Source organism: Macrobrachium nipponense, chromosome 33, assembly GCF_015104395.2.
Source record: "Macrobrachium nipponense isolate FS-2020 chromosome 33, ASM1510439v2, whole genome shotgun sequence".
NCBI classification, from domain to species: Eukaryota; Metazoa; Arthropoda; class Malacostraca; order Decapoda; family Palaemonidae; genus Macrobrachium; species Macrobrachium nipponense.
In genome coordinates this window covers 32553660-32575178 of record NC_087219.1, presented here as the reverse complement: position 1 = coordinate 32575178, position 21519 = coordinate 32553660, and the positions used below count along the sequence as shown (strand labels likewise).

The following is a 21519-nucleotide window of genomic DNA, read 5'->3' as shown; positions in this document are numbered from 1 at the left end:
CTGCACGGTCTCCCGAGGGAGAGCGTACACTCGGGATCTCTCGCGAACGAGAGACCGAGCCGGAACCTGGCGTAGCGGCATCGCCGCTAGCACCAGGCGAGGAAGTACCAGAGCTAACCGATACTCCCTCCTGGTCCCCGTCTATCTCTTTCCTTACGGAAGGGGAGACGGGCCCCGCTCCCCGAAGGAGCAGGAGGACCAGCAGAAGGACCCCCCCGTCCCACCGAGGTGGGACGGGCCCTTAGAAGTTCCCACGAGGAGACTTCTTAGGGGGGGAGGAGGCCGCCTTCTTCTTCTTCGGCTTATGGGCCTTAGAAGTCGAAGGGTGGGGGAAGAGGCAGCAGCAGACGAAGACGAAGATGACACCTTCCTCTTCTTCGTCAGCTCACGCAGGACAGTCGTCAGGTCCTCCATCCAGGCCGGAGTCGGGCCTATTGCCGAAGCAACACGGCCCGACTGCACCTGTCCGGAAGGACCTGGGACGGGGGGAGGGGGAAGACACACCATGGGCAGGACCAGCATGGACAGGCGCAGGAACCAGGAGCGACAGGAACAGCAACCAGCTCAGGAGCGGCAGGAACAGCGGCAGCGGTAAACACAGAAGGGACAGCCAAGCCAGTAGCGGGAACCACATCAGCGACAGGTACGGCAGGCCCAGCCATCGCCTCGTAGAATCATCGGCAGCCAGCGGGAACCTGGGTACTGGCGGCCGGTCCAGGGGCGAGCTGCTGGAACAGCGGAAGTCTGGGGCAGGCAACACGAAGAAAACACAGGCGGCAGCGGCATACCCCTCCTCGGTACGGCGGCGACCGGCCCTAGAAGCGGCAGACGGCGTCACCGACACAGCATGGGGAGTGTAGACCAGCGGGGGGAAGCGCATAAGCATAAGGCGTGGCCAGGGTGGAGGTTGTAGTGGAGACCGCTCCAAGGTCACCGCCCCAGACCTCGCTAGACGCTGCAGCAGATCGTGGATGCTAGGCACGCCCTGCAGCCGCAGTGGCCCATACCTGTCCAAGGTAGTCTCCCACGGATGTAGCACCTGCGGTAGCACAGACAGATTAGTAAGAGGGTTCCCTCACGCACGGGGGGGAGGGACATGCCCCACCCCGAACGCAAGGAAGACCCAAATACAAAATACAACGAAGAAGCTGAGCGGGGGGCAGGAAGGAAGACGAAGAATCGGATACCAAGGGAGTCGCGGGAGAGCTTTCCGACGACTTCCTGGCAGACCTTCGCTTCCCCTACCCCCGCACAGCAGTGAAAAGTAATATGAAAATGAAAACAGAATACTGCCCTTGCGATTCACTTCATAGAAACTTAAAGGGGAAAAGATCATTCCCGGGTAAGAACGGAAACTTGATCCAAATAATATGATACTATCATAAAATATATATGAAAATGAAACAGAATACTGCACTTGCGATTTCACTTTCACAGAAAATAATCGTAAGGATCAATTCCCGGGTAAGAGCGAAAATTGATCCAAATTAAATTATGCAAATAAATAAATGAAAATGAAAAGAATACTGCATTGCGAATCCACTTTCATTGCATTTTATCATACAAAATAAAAGGCTCGTGCCGAGCGCAATCACGCTCTCGGTAACGAACGCACAGGGCAAAAATATAATGAAAAAAGTACTTACATTTTTCAATTACACACTTTCGCCCAAATACATGACTCGGCGCGAGCGTCGGCATCGAGACATAATTCAAGGGTTCAATTCATGAAAAGAGAGGAAATCGCCGCATCTACGGCGATAGCTCTATGTTGGTTCATAATTAAGTAATGAAAATGAAAACAGTGTACTTACAGTTTCATTTTCAAGTCAAACAAACCATTAGTAGAAAACACAATATAAACAAAGCATACGACGATGAAGCGGGCAGAGAGCGATGACGAACACGTCCTTCACACCCGCGGCCGAAAGCAAAAGTGATTCTTCACCTCTCGGGCGCGCGGGCGCGCGCACGATCGGACAAGCAGTTAACTACCGTTCTCCCCTTGTTCGAAGCTTACGACCGTCCCAGCTGCCGCTAGTTACCTTCCTATTGTTAAAGGACCGAGGGTTTGTATTACGTATCGGAACAAATATACAGTTATTCAATATGCCATATTTGCTGCATTTTTGCTTTTCACCTACATATTTTCTTTTTTAATCATTACTGTAATAAATCTCTTTAGTGCACTTTCAGAATGACTGCCAATTATGCTGAGAATATAATTTCACTCAAAACCTGTGAAGAAATTCATTCATATTAAAACAAGTAAAAGTAAACTAACTGAAATATTAATGATGAGATGGTTATAAATACTGATTACTTTATGCTATACAAACACAAAAACATATGCAGCAACTAACAAAGAAGAATTACATGAATACCTCTAACTACTGCACAACCATTTCAAAACCTTTTGGGATGAAATAACACAAATTTGTTCATAAACAGCCAAACTTATTTGGTTATTTATGAATATTTCTCATAGTATAATATGCATAAGTACAGCTTGAAGTTTGTACTTACAAAAATCTGGAACAGGACTTAGTCCTTTATTTTTTGTATTTATATGCCTTTTACGACAGTTCAAAGAAAAGTAGGATCTATTTCTACCATTAGGAGCAATTTTAATCATAAAGAAAACCAAACAAAAATAATTTCTTAACATACCTGAGTGAAAAAGGCTTTCCTCAAGGATTCAATGTCGATGGTCTCCTCAGAGCATACAAACTCTATTACTTTTGTGGCTATTTCTATTACCCGGGTAGTTGAAGGGGGAGCTGTTGGCGTTAAAACTGTAAAATATAGAAATAGAACCTTCAGTTTTGTATTTTACATTTTTCAATAAAAATATCTGAAAGACTAATTAGCACTAGCATCAAATAAGTAAAGAATATGAAACTTTCCTTCAAATGATGGCAATAAAATTAGTATCATTATTCAATAAATAATTAAGCCTTTCTGATGAGTTATGATATCAAATTGCATGCACGGTAATCCCCAAAATAATTGTGTGCTTGCTCCCTCTTTCTGGACTGGAACTTAATAAGACTTGAGAACAAATTATGGTAATTTTGACAAGTTTAACTTTAATTATACACTACTATTACTATGGCTAAGTGAACATGATGCATTTAAACAGAAGAAAAAGGCTGAGGTTGTTGAGAGGAGCTATTTACATGCTATATACTACAGAAAAAAGATGATAGTATGGTGAAAAAATGCAACTCATAAGTGTTACTACCAAAAAAGGTAGGGTTTTTAAAATACAGATGAGAAAGAGATAGAGAGAGAGAAACAGTCATTAAAAATGAGTGACAAAAGAAAATATAAAAAACAACTGAGCTAAAGTGAAAAGCCCAATTACACTCACGTGAAGATGGTCTAGATGGAGAATGAGGTGTTCCAGAAGGTGATGGAGACCTCTTCAAATTCAAACTGACAGATGCCTTTTTGCTCTCAGTGGAAACCTTTTTCCCATCGGCAGATAATCTCCTTTCTTTTTCAATAACATCCACATCCCCTTCTAATTTCATGTTATCTAGCGAAAGTTCGGTAGAGAGACGACTGAGACCAACAGGTTCTGGCAAATCCTTGCATATATCTTCACCTTTGTCGAGCCGTCCGCTTCTTACGTCTTGATCGTGACTAGTGTAATTGCCCCCGGCATCATCACTATGTGCATTGCTGCCGCTACTAATACTAATATCCTCCATGGAGCTGGTCCCTTCCTTTGATTCCTGTGGTAAGACATCATGATGTACAAAAAATAAAGCACATACATTAAATTATAAAATACTCAACTATATCAGCTAGTTAAGCATCTACAGCCTTTAAATACTACATCAGGAGGAGCATCTTTTTCCCCTTTCCTGACTTGTGGCAGTGGTATCATTTGAGCGAGCGCAACAGCTGAGTTGCCTTCCGCCACTGGATACTCCTCTCACTGCAAACTTATCCAATGCTTCTACATCACCACAGCTGGCTGGGCGGACTTCATAAAATACAAATCTGAAAATTTTGTCCTTTAAGTTATCAAATTAAAACTTATTACAGATGAATAATTATGTACACATCTTTTTTCCAGATTCCTCTCTAACTTAAAAGTTATAAATCATGATTTTTGACATCATAATGCCCTTTTGCACCTTTTTTCCTTCAACCAACCACAATCTATTACTAAATTTTTACCAAGACTAACCTGCACATAATTTACCATTTTATTCTTTACAGTAAAAATTCAAAGGACATTTCATCTCCAATTAACACCTACTTCAAACAAATACCTTCACTTGAAGTTTGGCATATTGTTCCAATAACATTTCTGTACTGAGAGTTCATTTATTTTATATATAATAGATAAACAAAGGTACTCCAAATAAAGCTAGCCATTAAACAACTCAAGTCCTGATTTTCAATAAAATGTGATCTCCAAACTAAAACAAATTGTTTAATGCTCCCCACACACATAATACAACCCTCAAAATGTGCTATTGAGCTAAGCACCTTAAAAACACAAAAAGGATGATCTACACACCTGCATCTTTCCATAACAGGTGCACACACCTCCTTATACGACCTCGTAAGTTCTTGCCGCCTTGATCAGTAGCCACTTTGTATTGTGGACATGACGAATGAGTTCCTGCAAACCTCGTGGCAGATCTAAAGTGGATTCCCATCCATGACTATCCTCTGCACTTAAAGCCAGACCTAAAATTCAATTTAAATAATAAGGGATCAAGAAAGATAAAATCTCATTAATTCTATTTTCATTAGTATTCTTGGTAATGTGTTTGGAAATGGATGAAAATGCAAGTGCAAACTTAAAAAATGGTCTTCATGTGTAATATATAAACAGTAAGCATTATATGGCAAGGATATTATTAATAAAGAAAAATAAAAAATACACCAATGAGTAATACGGACATAAAATCAAATGGCAAGTCTAGCCTTACTGCAAAAGTCCTTAAAAAGTCAAGCCTGCTATTATAACACAGCTTATCTGTAAATGATTCTCAAAGATTCTAGTTCCTTTGTTCAATATATGCCTCCTAGTTATCAAAAGAAACCCAAAGATATAAGAACAAAACCAGTAACTACAGCACAGAGTACTCTTAACCTACAACCAACATATGGGGAAAACTCTCCTACCCTGTTCAATCACTTCAATCAGCTGCAGAGTGAGATGTGTGTGGCGCAACAAAGTGGCTGACATGAGGCGTCCAACTTCTTCTATTGGGTGGTCTAATGAAAAATTAGTGTGAAGAGCATGACGACCAGAGTGACGAATTTCTCTGTCACAGATGGAAAGGTACATTTGCACATAAGGATCCTGAAAAAGAGAGAGAGGAAGTAGAATTCTAGTATACAATGTTTAGTTATTCAGGGAATGACATATGTCCTCATTTGTTAGTTAATCATTCAAATAACTCATGATGGTTCTACAGACAATTAGTTGCAACCACTGGTGAAAGATGAAGCAATTAAATAATGACAACTTAACAATATTTTTATATTAAATGTAAAAAAAGTTTTACTACTTACTAAATTAATAAATGTCACTGAAATAACAATTTCCAAGAAGGAACTCACCTGTGTCTTGCCCTCCATGAGAGCTGAGAGGAAATAATCAGCCATGTTTGAAAAATAGGTTTCAATTTCAACCTGGGGTCCGGAAGTTTGTCCTTGCGTCCTTGTTTTCTTGTGGGACAAAGGATCAACAGGACGGGGAAGTCTGACATCACCAGGAGTGGTAACAGAGCCTGGTGTAGTGGCTGAGGAACCAGTCCTTGCCTCACCTTTCTCTTCATCATAAGGATCTGGGGGTTGCACAGTCTGCAAAAACATGCAATGAATAGTGATTACCATACATCCTGTTATTACGGTTTAGTAAAACCATACTGAAGCAAATTAGGATAGTTTTGGCATGAGAAAGGAGAAAGATCAATCAGTAAAGAGCAAACCAGCATTCAATAGAATGTGTAATTTACAAGGGAATGGAAAGGACTAAACAGTTTTCTCTTACCAAATTAAAGGTACAATCTCATTAAGACTGAGGATCATGAGGATGATAATTGTGAAAGTTCCAAGCATTTTCTGCTACATAACTCTGGCTGCCCTATATGTTAGCTATCTGAAGGCACAATTTATGGCCCATAGCTGATTACTAAGAGATCAAAATCCAATGGCAGCCATGCAGACAATTTTCAACTTGCAATCAGCACAAAGATTAAAATTTGGTGTAGAACAATAACCTCTCTGTAAAAGCACTATATTCAATTATGGATTTAGACAATAAAAACACCACTTGCTGCTTCATTGTCATGGCCATAAAATCAGCATAATACTACTCAAGTACCTGGCATCCAGCTCTCATAAACTCAGCTGAGATCCATCTTTCATGGTCCATTTCCCAAGCAGTTGATGGCTGTCCTCTTGCCTGGCAGCTTGCATAAACTCCTACTAACATGGCCAGTGCTCTTTCAGTATCAACAAGTGGTGAGGATAAGGTACTTGCATCCAATACCTGAAATTGTAATTGACTTTATGAGTTACAATACATATATACAATGATTTAGGAAATAACTTTATGTGTTACTGTACAATGTCTTAAGAATGGAAATTAACTTAACAAATATATAGCACATGCAATCCTTAAGAAAATAACCACCCAAGATTTTTAAAATAACAGTAGACACAATTTTTTTCAGATTCACCAACAGCTCTTACTAGCTAGATTGTTATCCAAGATAGTTTCTGTGCATACCAGAACAGGGCCACTGGCTTAATATCCTTATATTCAAGCAAATACTCTTTTAGCATTAGTCTACTGATCTCTTGAGATACAAATTATCAATGATACAATTTATGAAAATTAACATTTTAAACTGCAGATGTCTGTGCATAATAAAATATTGGTTTGCAAAGAATTTATAAAAGTTGAGCAAAGAATTTATATTGTAATCATAGCACAATACATCACGCTAATGAACTTAACTATTTCAACATTAAAAAATGTCTGTAAGACTCTTTCCTTGTGGCAATACTATGTCCCAAATGGGAGTTGGGTCAAATTAAAAAATTACTGACATGAATTATCATGATGACTGCAGTCAGATATGCAAAACACAATACGATTACATTATTCTTTGAATAAATTAACAACAAAATATCTTGTATGGAACCAGCAAAGTCTGCTACATAATGAGGTATGCAGCTGAGACACAGGAAATGGTAAGAGTCCTATGGTTGTTGGGGAAAATAAGCAATACTACTTTTTGGTCATACATGAGTTCACAAGATGATTTCTATGAACACAAACAGCAAATACATATAGTTTTCTTTAGTTTTCTTTATGAGTCTCTCTTTTACCCCCAACTTTACAGCCTGAATACTTCAACATGGATTCTAGTAACAGGACTTAGCTTGTGCATACTGATATAATTTACAAGTGCTGACTGGACAGAAGACAAACTGATTTCAAGAAAAGCTTCTGAATTCTATTGAAACTTTAATCATTCTAATAATCAAAAGGCTTACCTGTACCATTTCTTGCTCTGGGTCCATACAAGTGCTACAAAATACTAGACATCATCTCCTTTGCACGAGTTGAGTGATTAGCCATCTCCCATACCTGGGTGGCGTCTTGACCTGCATAATACTGTAGTATGTCACTTCCACAAGGTGCAGTCAACCTAAAAGAAAGAAATTTTAGGGCATCATCAAAATGGTTGGAGACCTGGAAAGAAATGCTAACATTGCTTTTCATTACTTATATGACCATCCATCCCCATTATTGGAAAACTTGTGTTAGAAATGATGATTAATAGTGCTTCTTGAGTCTACTTACCTGAACTCCTGAACATCATAAACCTTCCCATTGACAACAATCCAAAGGCCACCATCTTTGTTGTGGTTTTCAAGGTCTGCTTTGCGTATTATCGGTACTTCTTCAGTCTGCTTGTTAGTAGTTTACTGAACAAATATCAAAACTGCATCAATGCAAAAACACAAATGCAAACATCAAACAAAAAGCTATTTTGCATAATGTACAGAAGAAACCAAGTTTAACAGAGGTCATGCTTCAAATAATGTTTACAAATTTAATGTCTATGATCAGCATATAAAGTGATACCATCCCAGAAGGAATACCATTATTTGTCTAATCCAGAGAGCACACTTTCACCACCCTTTACGAGGGATACCATTATTGTGATATTATTATTTCTATCATAGTGACTGCTTTTAGGCCTACAGCCAATATCAGATGATTATATAAACCAGGAAAATACATAAGGGGCAAAAATAATTACAAATAGGAAAAATATCTTTATGGTATAATTTCAAGAAGTCCTTAAAAAGTTAAGATGATGATGATGGTGATGATGATTATGGGCATTTTAATGAATTAAAGCCATTTTAAAGCATAATAAGATAATGACAATATTCTTAAATACTTTTCTGATATAGCAAAACCTTCATATAAAAAAAATGAACAACTTCAAATGATAAAGGCACTTATAAATTATTATTACATAACTATATGAATTCAATAGTTTCATAATTTAAAGAGCAATAATTCACAATACTTACCAATTATTCCTGGCCAAGCCATATCCTCTGTATCTTCCCTATCAGCACCAGGAGACAGTTGATTGAAACGATCCAATGGTTCGAGAAGGCTCAACAAAGGTGATATGAGATCGCAAGACAAAACAACATTTGAATTGTGAACAGAAACAACCAGTAATGAAACAAATAACTCGCTGAGCAGTAGGCCTGAGAAAAAAAGATGACAAAAATATAAATTATACAATAAAATTACTTTGCCTAAGGTAAACTGCAATGGACATTTTTTCAAATAGTTAACACTAGATCACAAAAATGGCTGAATCCTTGAAGACTGTAAAAAATATTCTATTTATTACAAAATTATTCTTAAATGATTACTTTAACTCAAATTCTTTGGAAATATATTTGTTCATATACGAAACAAACCTTCGGACTTAAACATTAAGATAATACTAGCGCCAAGCTGGAAACCAGTAGAATTAAAATTAAACTTGTGAGATCCAGGGACTATTGGAATCTATACCAGGTCACGGGGCACATAGTACCCAAGAACGGCCCTCGGCGCCCCGTAACAAGCCAGTTACTTTCCTACCGCCTTTAAGATAGGACGTGATTACTTTCTACTATTTGTTTTAAAGCCGGTTTTAGTTTGCCAGATTTTATTCATTTCACTTTTTAACTTTTCTTTTTAATTTCTCTTTCTCTGGGGATTGACATGGTGTTTGGACTGAAAAAGGATACCAAGGTGTCGTATGAATTACCTTGTTCAAGTCATGCGGAGTCCGTTTTACAACACATAAATGCACAGATTGCAGGAAGGGATAATTCCTTAAGATCGAATAGATTGTTTAAGTTCATCCCCCCCCCAAATGATGAAATATAGGAAATATTATACAACACCAATGGTTCCTTTTCTATCTAGACAAATTAAACCAAATGTGGTAAGGTTAAGGCCTCGATTAACCTTGGATCAAGTTAAGATGGAATGCCCTTCAATGACTTGCCAGGAAGCTGCTACGTTAGAAGCAACGGCTTCTTCTGTCTTCCAGACTGCTTCTTGGTTAGATCTTTGGTCAAAAGCAGTGGCAAAAATTGCATCCTCAGAAGTAACAAGGAAAGTAGTGGATGAGTCAATGTTGATCAGATTGCTACAATCAGGTTCCAAAGCAATTGCGTACTTGACAAATTTAAGTGCCAATGTTTGGGCAAATATCCTGTTAATGAGGAGAGATGCAGCTTTGGCTAGATTAAGGTGTACTGTTGATTTGGATTCCCTGCTAGCAATGCGGAATGGGTATAGCCTAGAGTCGCAATTGCTGTTGCCAGAGGGCATACTGGAAGGGCTAGATAGAAGAAGGATGGACACTAACAATAGATTAGTACAGCAGGCAGTTAGAAAACCATCTGGAAGTCAAGCTAATCCTATTGAGGTAAGGCAGCAGCAAATACCTCGTAAGAAGCCAGTGAGACATACATCCCTAATATAGAGCAACAAGACCTTCTTCCCCAAAGAAAGTTAGCTCATCTGCCCTTTCACAATAGAAATAACAGAGGGAGGGGGATTAGGGGTAAGAGGGAGAGGTTCAAGACAATAGGATGGGCGCCTCTCATCACTCAGCCACACCAGTGGGGGGTTGCCGGGTGAAATCACTGGAAGGTATGGCAGGAATATGGAGCAGAGCAGTGGGTGGTGGATGTTCTCAGGGTCAGTTATTTGATCCCGTTCGAAGTAACCCCACCCCTGACAGAACAACCATTACCTCACCTCGCTTATGCTCAGGAACCTCAGAAAGATTTTATTCTGCAAGAGGAAAGTGAAGAAGATGATAGAAAAAGGGGCTGTGGAACAAGTATCCATTCCGTCAAAGGGGTTTTACAGCAGGATTTTCCTTGTCCCCAAAGCCAACGGGATTGGAGGACAGTAATAGATCTGTCAACATATAATCTGTTTATAAGAAAAACCAGATTCAGGATGGAGACTCCAAAGACGGTTCTACAAGCAGTCAGGGCTGACAATCGACTTGAAGGACGCATACTTTCAGATCCCAGTCCATCAGTCTTCCAGGAGTCTCCTCAAGTTTTTACAAGAGGGTTCACTCTCATGTCGACATGGGCGCATGCTCAGGGGATCAGGCTGATAAGATACCTAGATGATTGGCTGGTGATAGCCAAAGTCCAGAGAAAAATTACATCGGGACAGGGTGACCCTCCTGTAGTTTTGTTACAGCTTAGGTATTGTGATAAATCAGGGAAGTCGCAGCAGGATCCAAGTCAATGGCTGGTGTATCTGGGTATGATTATAGACACAGTAAAAGCCAAAGTATTCCTGGCAGACCAGAGGGTAGAGAAATGCAAACAAGGGGTGTTGAATGCCTTTCTGGAAAAACAAACACAGCCAGCAAGACCAGTGGCAGGTAGTACTGGGAATTCTAACTTCCTTGAGAAGCTAGTACCACAAGGGAGGCTACACCTTCAATCTCTACAATGGAGGATGAAGGAGTTTTGGTCGCAAACGGTAGATCACCCATACGAGCAAATTCCTTTGTCGACAGAAGTGAGGAAAGAGACTTACTGTGGTGGTGCAGGACAACAATCTGACAGTGGGTGTTCCCCTTCAGCAACCCTCCCCGGATCACTTGCTGTTCTCAGATGCATCACTTGAAGGTTGGAGAGCCATATGGAGGAGCTGATGATTTCCAGCAAAATGGAGTGGCGAGGACAGAGAACTCCATATAAACGTGCTGGAGTTAAAAGCAGCATTTCTAGCACTTCAGAAATTCCGGGAGAGGGTGAAGGGGCAATCAGTGGTATTGATGTCAGACAACACCACAGTAGTAGCTTATGTAAACAAGCAAGGAGGCCTCGTATCTCGGCAGTTACACGTATGATAGTTCAACTTCATCGTGGGCTGTAGAAAACTTAGTAGACATCAGGGCCAGATATATTCCAGGAAAAAGAAAACATAGTGGGCCGATTAAGTTGAGCCGCAGGAATCAGATTCCTGGGAATGGAGTGGTCCTTGCATCAACAGGTAGTGGGCAGAATGCTCATATTGTGGGAATAGACCTATTCGCAACAGGTACAACAAAAAGTTGGAAGTGTATTGTTCAGCAGTTCAGACGTAGAGGCAGTAGCAGAAGATGCGCTACAAAACCCATGGACAATCGAATGTTTACGCATTTCCTCCATTTGTCTAACTCCCATCAGGTTCTGAACAAGGTAATGCGGTCTCAGAACCTCAAAATGACTCTGGCAGCTCCTTTATGGCCGAAGGCAGAATGTTTCCGGACCTGTTGGAACTCCTAATAGACGTGCCGAGAGAGTTACCTCCATGGAACAACCTACTATGTCAGCCGCACGTGTAGAGGTACCACCAGTCGGTGAAGTCCCTATCACTTCACGGATGGAGACTGTCAAGCAGAAAGCAGCAACACAGATGGCAGGAAATATCAGAGTCATCTGCAGCAGTATACCAAGGAAAATGGTCAGCATACTGTGATAGGTGTCGTAGAGGGAACTTGTCTCCACTCGGAACCATTATTCAGCAATTAACAGACTTTCTGATATATCTCAGGACAGAAAGGCATATGTATATACAGGTAGTATTCGAGTTACGATTATCGTCTTAAGATAATCCGATGTTACGATGGGGTTAGCAATTAATACCGGAAAAAAAAGTTGAAAATACATGTTTTTAAATTTCGCGCACAATGAGCGCAGTCAGCAGCGTACTGCGCTGTACGATATGTTGGCCCGAAAGCGAGAGGCTGGCAGCTGAAAACACGAGTCAGACCTCACTTGGTCTCGCTCTGAAAACAGTACGATTAGGTCCGTGTTCGTTTGTGCTTTTTGTGAGTTTTTTAAGTAAACTAAAACGAAAAAACTATGTCTGCTAAACAACCAAATAAGTCTCCTGCTGTTGTGCAAAAAAGAAGAGGCAATCCATCACTTTGGAGCAGAAATTGAAGATAATCAAACAGCGTGAAGGTGGAAAGGCAGTCATGGTTATCACACGTGACGAACGTTTTATCGCAATCAACGGTATCCACCATCCTAAAGGACAAGAAAACGTGTAATGGATGCTGTAAAGGCATCTGCTTCTGTTCATTCAACGGTTATATCAAAGAAGAGGATAGGGCCTTTGGAAGAAATGGAGCAGTTACCGGTCATGTGGATGGAGGACCAAATACAAAAGCGTATGCCACTCACCCTCTTGACCATTCAGACAAAGGCATGCATGCTTTTTGAAGAACTGAAGAAGAAGTATGATGATAACCACAACAAAAGTTTTGCAGCAAGTACTGGGTGGTTTTGTCGTTTCAAGAACCGCCATAATTTTCACAGTGCGAAAATTAGCGGTAAAGCAAGCAAGCTCTGATGCCGATGGAGCAGCTGAATTTAAGGTTGCTTTAAAACGAGATCGTGTTAATGAAGGGTACTTGCCAGAGCAAATCTTTAATGTTGCTGAACCGGGCTTTATTGGAAGCGTATGCTACAATGGTCCTACATCCACAAAAAGCAACAGAGATCCCTGGTTTAAGCATACAAGGATCGATTGCCTCTTCTGCTTGGGGGAAATGTGGCTGGGTATAAAACTTAAGCCCTTTATGATTTATCACTCAGAAAATCCAAGGGCATTAAAAAACGTTGACAAGCATATATTCCTGTGCATTACCGTCATAATAAAAAAGCGTGGATGACTGCAATACTGTTCGAAGACTGGTTCGTTCATTGCTTCATTCTGGAAGTGAAAGATTATTGTAGGAAAAATAACATCCCCTTCAAAATTCTTCTGATTCTCGACAATGCTCCTGGCCACCCCTCAGCACATCAGAGATATTAACGAGAATGTAAAATAACAATTTGTTGAAAATTGTATTTTTTCCTAACTATACAAACCTGAGGTCCTTTACAATAGGAAGGTACTTAGCGGCAGCTGAACCGGTCGTAAGCTTCGAACAAGGGGGTTCAGTAGTTAACTACTTGTCCGGCAGTTAGCGGTACGCTCGACTGCGAGGCAGGGAGTCACTTTTGTTTCTTTAGGCCCAGGAAAACGCAGAGTGAGGGGGTGGCATGAGGTATGTAAAGGAATAGGTTTGTATAGTTAGGAAAAATACAATTTTCGACAAATTGTTATTTGTTGCGATACGTAATACAAACCTTTGGTCCTTTAACAATAGGAAGACTCACTAATTGGTGGGTGGAATCTGAGTCTTATGAACAGAATGGTGTTCGTCGTACCTTGGTTTATTCCCTCCCCGGTCATAAGAGCAGAGGGAGGGATCCTAGCCTCTGCCCAGCTGATCGGGGGGGTGTGCACCGCAGGATCAGTGGTCAGACTTCTGGACCAAATATATAAGAGGGAGGCAAGCGTACCTCTTATAAATAGCAAAAAGCAGGAACTAGTTCCTACTTCAAGAGCCAAGGAAAAGTTATGGGTTTGTCTCTTGTTGGTTTCCACTCCACCCTTGTTGGGGAGTGGGTGGATTACACTTCTATCCCTACTGAAAGGGATAGAATGGGGCTCGGTTGTGTAGCTTACCTGCATCGGCCTCCTGTTCAGCGGAGTGACGACTGCGGCCCTCTGCCCACAGGTAGAGGAGAGAATGAAGGATGAAGAGAAGCCAGTCACACACTCTTCACTCATCCATTCATGCAGTCAACCACCAAGGATGCGATGCTGTTCTGTCCGCTCGGGTGCTGGGTAGACTACACAACTTGTTGAGCAACTACGACGGGTCCCAAGGAAAAGTGTCCAAGGACCTATGGGTGATATCCCAAAGGTTAGCGAATAAGTAAGTGAAGGTGGTCTGGTTGGCCCAAACCCCTGCCTTCAGAACCTGCGCCAGGGAGAAGTTCTTGCGGAACGCAAGGGTTGGACCAATACCTCTGACTCCGTGGGCTCGTCGGACGAAGGGTACGGGTGTCGTCACTGCCAGCTGTCTCGTACGCCCTCCGTGAATCACCTCACGCAGCCAGAAAGAACTAGTGTTCTTGGATATTACTTCTTTCTTGGTAACCCCCGGTTCTAACGAAGAGGCGTCGACACTCAGGCCTGAGATGCTGAGTTCTCTCCAGATAGCGCCGTAGCGCCCTCACATTACAAAGCAGCATGTCATCCGCATCATTATCGGTGAAATCCTTCAGGGAGGGGATTGTGAAGGACTCAAACCGGTCGTCAGAGACCGAAGGATTCTGAGTCTTCGCTACGAAGTTCAGGACGAAATCGAGCGTCACAGATCCCCATCCCCTGGAATGCTTGACATTGAAGGAAAGATCATGAAGTTCCCCTACTCTCTTCGCCGATGCCAGGCCAGCAAGAAGAGGGTCTTGAGGGTCAGATCCCTGTATGACGACTCTCGGAGTGGCTCGAAGGTCTGCGAGTCAAACTCCTAAGGACGAGAATCACATCCCATCCCGGGGGCCTGAGTTCCCTGGGTGGGCAAGACCTCTCAAAGCTCTTCATCAGGAGGGAGACTCAAAAGAAGAGGAGATATCCACACCTCACAGTTTAAGGACTAAGGCCGGGCGGCTCTGTAGTCCTTAACTGCAGAGACTGAGAGGAGCTTCTCTTGGTGAAGGAAGATGAGGAAATCTGCTACCACAGAAAACGGACCACTTCCCTGGTATACAGCCGCAGAGGACTGTCTGAGGTATCCAGCCATTTCTGTCGCTGCGCTGCAAGAAAAGCCTCTCCACTCGCAAGAGATGGTGGATAGCAGCCAGCCGTGAAGACACAGGGACTTGACCGACAGGTGGTTGTGCCAGGGGGGAATTTCTCTCGCGCTTCGGCAAGCAGAGCCAGTAGGTCTGGATACCAAACGGCCTGAGGTCCCATTTGGGTTGGCGCCACCAGGATCATCCAAAGGTTCGCAGTGATCAGCGCCCTGCTGATCACTTTGCGAATCAAACAGAATGGGGGAAAGGCATAAACGAAGAGGTTGTCCAACGGATGCTGAAGAGCGTCCTCTGCGGCTGCCCATCGAGTAGAAAACCTGGAGTTTTCTGTTGTGCCAGGTGGCGAACAGATCCACGACTGGACGCCCCCACAGGTTGAAGAGCCTTTCCGCCATGTCTGGATGAAGGGACCATTCAGTTCCTATCACCTGACCCTCCCGACGACTGAGCTTGTCGGCTACCACATTCCTCTTGCCTGGAATGTAGCGAACCGAAAACTCTATTGAGTGTGCCGCGGCCCACTCGTGCACCTGCAACGTCAACTGGTGCATTGGGAGGGACACTAGGCCCCCCTGCTTGTTGACGTACGCCACTACTGTGGTGTTGTCGCACATCAACACAACCGAGTGTCCCACCAGACGGTCCCAGAACTCTTGGAGAGTGAGGGGAACGCTGCCTTGAGCTCCAGGATGTTGATGTGAAGTGCTTGTCCACACGATTGGTCCACTACACCTGCAGTCAGCAACTCATCCAGGTGTGCGCCCCATCCTCGGTCCCGATGTGTCTGAGAAGAACAGCATCTCGGGGGGGCGGGTGAAGAGGCACTCCTCTTACGAGATTCCCGTTGTCCAGCCACCAGGCTAGGTCCTGCCTCACCTCCTCCGTGAGGGACACGGGGAAGAAGGGAGAGTCCCTTGCCTGTGACCAACACTCCTTTAGTCTCCACTGAAGAGACCGCAGGAGAAGATGCCCGTGAGGGACTAACTTCTCGAGAGACGACAGGTGGCCGATCACGACTTGCCACTGCTGGAGCTGGTTGCTCCTGTAGAGACAGGAACTGTCTTACTGCCTCCCTGAACCTGCTGATCTGCAAATCTGCGGGGAAGACTCGCCCTGCTGCCGTGTCGATCAGCATGCCCAGGTACTTCATCCTCTGCTTGGGTTCGAGTTCTGACTTCTCGTAATTCACAACGATTCCCAGATCGTGGCAGAATTCGGAGTCGATCTCTGTCCTGCAGCAACTGCGAGCAAGAGCTCGCCAGGACTAACCTCAAGAGACGTATCCCTACCGAGTGGGCCCAAGCCGAAACCAGCGTGAACACCTGTGGGGCGGTTGAGAGACGGAAACAAAGTTCCCTGAATTGGTACACCGTCCCGTCGAGGATGAAGTGGAGGTACTTCCTGGAGGATTGATGGACGGGTATCTGGAAATACACGTCCTTCAGATCCACAGAAAGCATGAAGTCGTTCTCCCTGATGGAATCGAGCACTGAACGTGCGGTTTCCATCGTGATCCGAGTCTGGCGAACAAATCGGTTCAAGGGAGAGAGATCTATCACCGGGCGCCAGCCCCCCGAGGACTTCTCTGCTAGGAAGAGGCAGCTGTAGAGCCCAGCGGACTGATCCTGAACGATCTCCACAGCACTCTTGCTCAGCATGGTTTCTACTTCCTGCCGAAGCATCACGTCCTTGGTTGAGCCAGGAACGTATGTTTGCAGATGGACCGGGTTGGAGGTGAGGGTGGCCGAGACTCGAAGGGTAGTAGATATCCCTCCCAAAGGACGTTTACTATCCAGGTCTCCGCACCGTAGCGCTGCCATGTTGCCCAATGGCTCGCCAGGCACCCCCCCTACTTCCGGCAGCAGGTGAGAGGGAACCACCTTCCCAAGCGTTTCCCACCTCTCTTCGACTTCTTCCCCGTCCCCCCTTGTGAGAAGGAGGGCTGGGAGGAGGGCTTGGTGGCGGTTGCCCTTGAAGAAGTTGAAGGCAGAGTCTTTCCTTTGGGCTTCGACAATGCAATCGTCTTGGCCGCAGAGGAAGCTGTCCGGTCACCCGCAGGTGACCGTACACTTGATGACTCTCGCGAACGAGAGGAAGGCCAAGACAGTACCTGGTGCCGAGGCAGAACCTCTGGCGCCAGGAGGAGGTGCTGGTGTTAGCCGACACTCCTCCGGTCCCCGTCTTTTTTTTTCCTTGCGGAAGGAGAGACAGGCCCCGTTCCCGAAGGAACAGGAGGACCGACGGAAGTCCCAACCGTCCCACCGGAGTGGGACGGGCCCTTAGAAGTCTCGGCACGAGACTTCTTGAGGGGGAGGAGGCAACCTTCTTCTTCTTCGGCTTTGGGGCCTTAGAAGTTGAAGGGGAAGCGGCGGGAGGCGACGACGACGAAGAAGACGATGAAGACGAAGACAACACCTTCCTCCTCTACCACTTTGTCAGCTTCCTCAGCACCACCGTCAGGTCTTCCATCCAGGACGGAGCTGGGGCAGTTGCCGAAGCAACAGGGCCCGGCTACACCTGTCCGGAAGGACCTGGGGTGGGAGCAGCAACACCACGGGCAGGAACGACGGTGGCAGGAACTGGTACCAAAGCTGGAGCAGCAGCATACTCAGGCCACAGGAGGCGGGGCAGGAACGGCAGCATCCCCTGCACAGGAGGCAGGTCTAGCGGAGTGTTCTTGGGACACAGGAAGTCCGGGGCTGCAACAGGCGCGGCAAAACCAGGTGGTGGCGTAGCAGCGGGCATCGAAACCTCTGGCAGCGGTGCCTGCACAGCAGCTGTAGGGGTCACCCAGTGGCTACGTGCTGAGTATATACCAGGTGAGGCTCCTGTTGTTCCATTCTCACAAATGAAAACAAAAGACATGTACTTACTTATATACTTGCAATACACACAAGTAAAAGAAAAAGCAAAAAAGTCTTCACGCAGTGAAGCTAAACCCAAGCATACAACAGAAGCAGGCAGAGAGACGAAGAGCAGCACTCCATCCATTAGCGCGGCTGAAAGCAAAGTGACTCCTCGCCTCGCAGTCGAGCGTACCGCTAACTGCTAACTGCTGGACAAGTAGTTAACTACCAAACCCCCTTGTTCGAAGCTTACGACCAGTTCAGCTGCCCCTAAGTACCTTCCTATTGTTAAAGGACCTCAGGTTTGTATTACGTATCGGAACAAAGATGTGTTTCTGCCACCAAACACAACTTCTCTCATCCAACCATGGATCAGGGTGCTGTGGCTACGTTCAAGGCGTATTATCTTTTCGGAACACGTTTGCGAAGGCCTGCTCAGGCTACAGATAACGAGGAGAAAGATCTCAGAACTTCTGGAAAGAATTTAGTGTTCTTAATTCCCATTATGAACATTGGAAGGGCGTGGAAGGAGGTAAAGAAAGTTGTGTATGAATGGGGTCTGGAAAAACGTGCTAAAAGTGTATGTGAACTCGTTTTAAAGGTTTCGATCAGAATGAAGAAGTGGAAATCAATAAAAAGATCTTGATACTTGGGAAAAGTTTAGATTTAGAAATTGAGGAGGAAGATATCCAAGAACTTATAGATGTGCAAGATGTAGAGTTAACGGCAGAGGATTTAATTGCACTTGCAGAAGAGAAAAAAAAAGCAGAAGAGGAAGAAGAAATAAAAGAAGAGCCGGAGTGAATGTTTACGACTAAAAAACTGGCAGAGGCATTTGCTTTATTTGACCAAGGACTGAAACTTTTAAGTGAAATGGATGGGGATGGGGAACGGTTTGCCAAAGTTCAGAGGGCTCATCAAGACAATGTTGCATGTTACCGATTAATTTACGAAGAGCGAAAAAAACGCACTGTGCAACCTACAACGGACTATTTTTTCAAGAGAACGGCTCCAGTGCCTTCAGCTTCCCCCCGCCCTAACCCCTCACTTGAGACTCAATCCTGTACGTCTCGGAACAGTTGTTTCCTAGAAACGCCTGAACTAACAGAAGAAGAATTCTATCTGAAGAGGAGCAAATTGATGATCCTGATGTTTTATCATCCTCCTCCTCTTCCGATCTTTAGCTATACGTAGCCATGAACAGCCTGACACCAATCACGTATGCCGACAACAGACCGAATCTTGGTGAGTACCCTTTACACTAGTATGAATCTTGTTATTATTAAATTTCTTTTTATACTTAGTTATCATAAGTCAATCTGCATTGAAACACCCGAATTAGCTGATATTAATAATTACTATACCGTATATGTATAGGTATACTGGTGTAGTGTAGGTTAATCTTCCATATATGCATATACTAGCCTATGGTACTGATTAACTTAGTGTAGGCTAGGCTATATTCGAGATACGATTTTCTCAACTTACGATGGATTTTTCGGAACCTAACCCCATCATAAGTAGGAGAATACTTGTTATCTGCTGTAAAGGGGTACAGGGCTGCTCTAGCCCTCGGTCTTACGCATGGAAGGTGTGGACATTTCGGCTTCATGGGAGCTGGCATGTAAATGAAGAAATATACTTTAAAACAAATTTCCTATTTGTATAAAAGTAATTTTTCTTAAACCAGCCAATACGTAATGCAATCTTTAACCACTTATGTACAATCCAGCAATCTCAGAAAATTTCTTATACACTGCAGGTAAAAAGTGCCTTAAATACCAAACTGAATGAACTAGAAAAAACCTTAAAAATAATAACAAATTAATTCATTACTGAAAACTTAACACCATTTACACTTTGAAAGAAAGGCACTGTTCTACAAAACACTGTAAAAGATGATAAATTATAGTATGTTAAAATAAAATGGTTTCCAGGACACTTCTATAGGAAATGCCATATTAATCCAATCTTACAGCACATATTAGGACCCTCCTTATTCGCAGCTCAGCACTCACGCTTTAGTTATCATGGCTTTTTTCTGTTGATCCACATTATTTGCAGAAAATTTGCCTATTCACAGTTTTTTTTCACAGAACAATTACAGTAGTACCTCGAGATACGAAATTAATCTGTTCCGAGGCGCCTTTCGTATCATGAGGTTTTCGTATCTTGGACCACATTTTACATGTAAAAATGGCTAATCCGTTCCAAGCCCTCCAAAAACACCCCAGTAAATTTCATAATAAAGCTAAATTGACCTATAAGCAATGAAATACTACAACAATTTGGACCATTCAATACCTAAATTAAGAATACAAATGCAAAACCTGTAAATAAAGTGTGTATTAGCGTACAAGAAATATTATTACTGTAACACAAAATGTGGAAGCTTACCTTTCGAGTGAGGCTACGTACATACGTAACTATCCAAGGAAGATTGCTTCTACCTACTTTTCACAATGTTCCTGTGTGAGCCTTTTCGGGGGATGTCTTCTACAAATGATTGCACTTGATGAAAGTGGCTTTAATTTCTGCCGTTTATTTTTTCTTTTGTACATAGTACGTACGTACACTTTAAAAAATATACGTACACAATGTTCCTGTGTGAAGCCTTTTCGGGGGGTTGTCTTCTACAAATGATTGCACTTTTATTGAAAAGCGGCTTTAATTTCTGCCGTTTTTTTTTGTTTTTTCTTTTTTGATTTTAACTTTTTTTTATACTTTACGTAGGTTTTTTTTTTTTTTTTTTTTTTTGGGACAGAATTTCAACTTTCTGTTTTTTATCCCTTGTTTTTTTTTTTGCACCTTATGACTCTGTTGGCCCTGTTGTCCATCAAAGCCTGTTCAACCAAATGCTCTCTCTGCAACTGATTGGGGTACTGAATGTTCGCTGCTGACCTTCAACATAAACTGAAGTGCCTTGGTTATACGTACTGGTATGCATGTTGTAAATTATTGGTCTACACCCTCTGTTCAGCAGGGTTGTGGATATTCTACCAACCAATTGCAAAGTTTCCAGTTACACCCATGAGAGAGACCTTGATCACTTATCCATGTGAGAGATCTTGGTCACTCTTTTTTTAAATAACGTTACACATTGGCGATCCCGAAAACGAATAACGCGTGCGTACTATAACAATGCTGGATACCGAGTGGCCGAAGCACGCCACCACGTGTACATAGTAGATGCATGATGGGAGGGACGCTGGCCAATAGGAGAGAAGGATTTCATGGCCGCGACTAGCATCAGGAACCAATGGGAGAGCAGGAGGATGGTGGCGAGTCTACAAGTACTAAGATGGCGGCGCGCGCGATTTTCAAAATTGTTATCCGGGCGAATCTCGGACTTTCAGACCTTTCGTATCTTGAAAACTTTTCGTATGTAGAGCGTTAAATTTTTCGTATCTCGAGTTTTTCGTAA

At 43.3% G+C, this 21519-nt stretch overlaps 3 protein-coding genes across 3 annotated transcripts in view; all 3 read right to left on the bottom strand.

The window, feature by feature from the left end:
• Nucleotides 1-2208: 2208 nt before the first annotated feature.
• Nucleotides 2209-3751, bottom strand: LOC135202824 (uncharacterized). Its single transcript, XM_064232285.1, has 3 exons — nt 3374-3751; nt 2671-2795; nt 2209-2238 (listed from the first exon to the last, which is right to left on the bottom strand). The coding sequence occupies exons 1-3, from the start codon at nt 3714-3716 to the stop codon at nt 2209-2211; spliced, it is 498 nt and encodes a 165-aa protein (XP_064088355.1). The 5' UTR covers nt 3717-3751.
• Nucleotides 3752-3930: 179 nt separating this feature from the next.
• LOC135202724 (probable E3 ubiquitin-protein ligase HERC2) lies at nt 3931-7564 on the bottom strand. The gene is made up of 6 exons (XM_064232197.1): nt 7540-7564; nt 6359-6526; nt 5593-5835; nt 5152-5332; nt 4538-4710; nt 3931-4011 (listed from the first exon to the last, which is right to left on the bottom strand). The coding sequence occupies exons 1-5, from the start codon at nt 7546-7548 to the stop codon at nt 4571-4573; spliced, it is 741 nt and encodes a 246-aa protein (XP_064088267.1). The 5' UTR covers nt 7549-7564; the 3' UTR covers nt 3931-4011; nt 4538-4570.
• Nucleotides 7565-8598: 1034 nt separating this feature from the next.
• The window catches only part of LOC135202723 (E3 ubiquitin-protein ligase HERC2-like), a 50793-nt gene continuing 37872 nt past the window's right edge, over nt 8599-21519 (bottom strand). The window contains exon 8 of the mRNA XM_064232196.1: nt 8599-8778. The gene's annotated coding sequence lies outside the window, so the exon portion shown is untranslated. The remainder of the gene's footprint in view (nt 8779-21519) is intronic.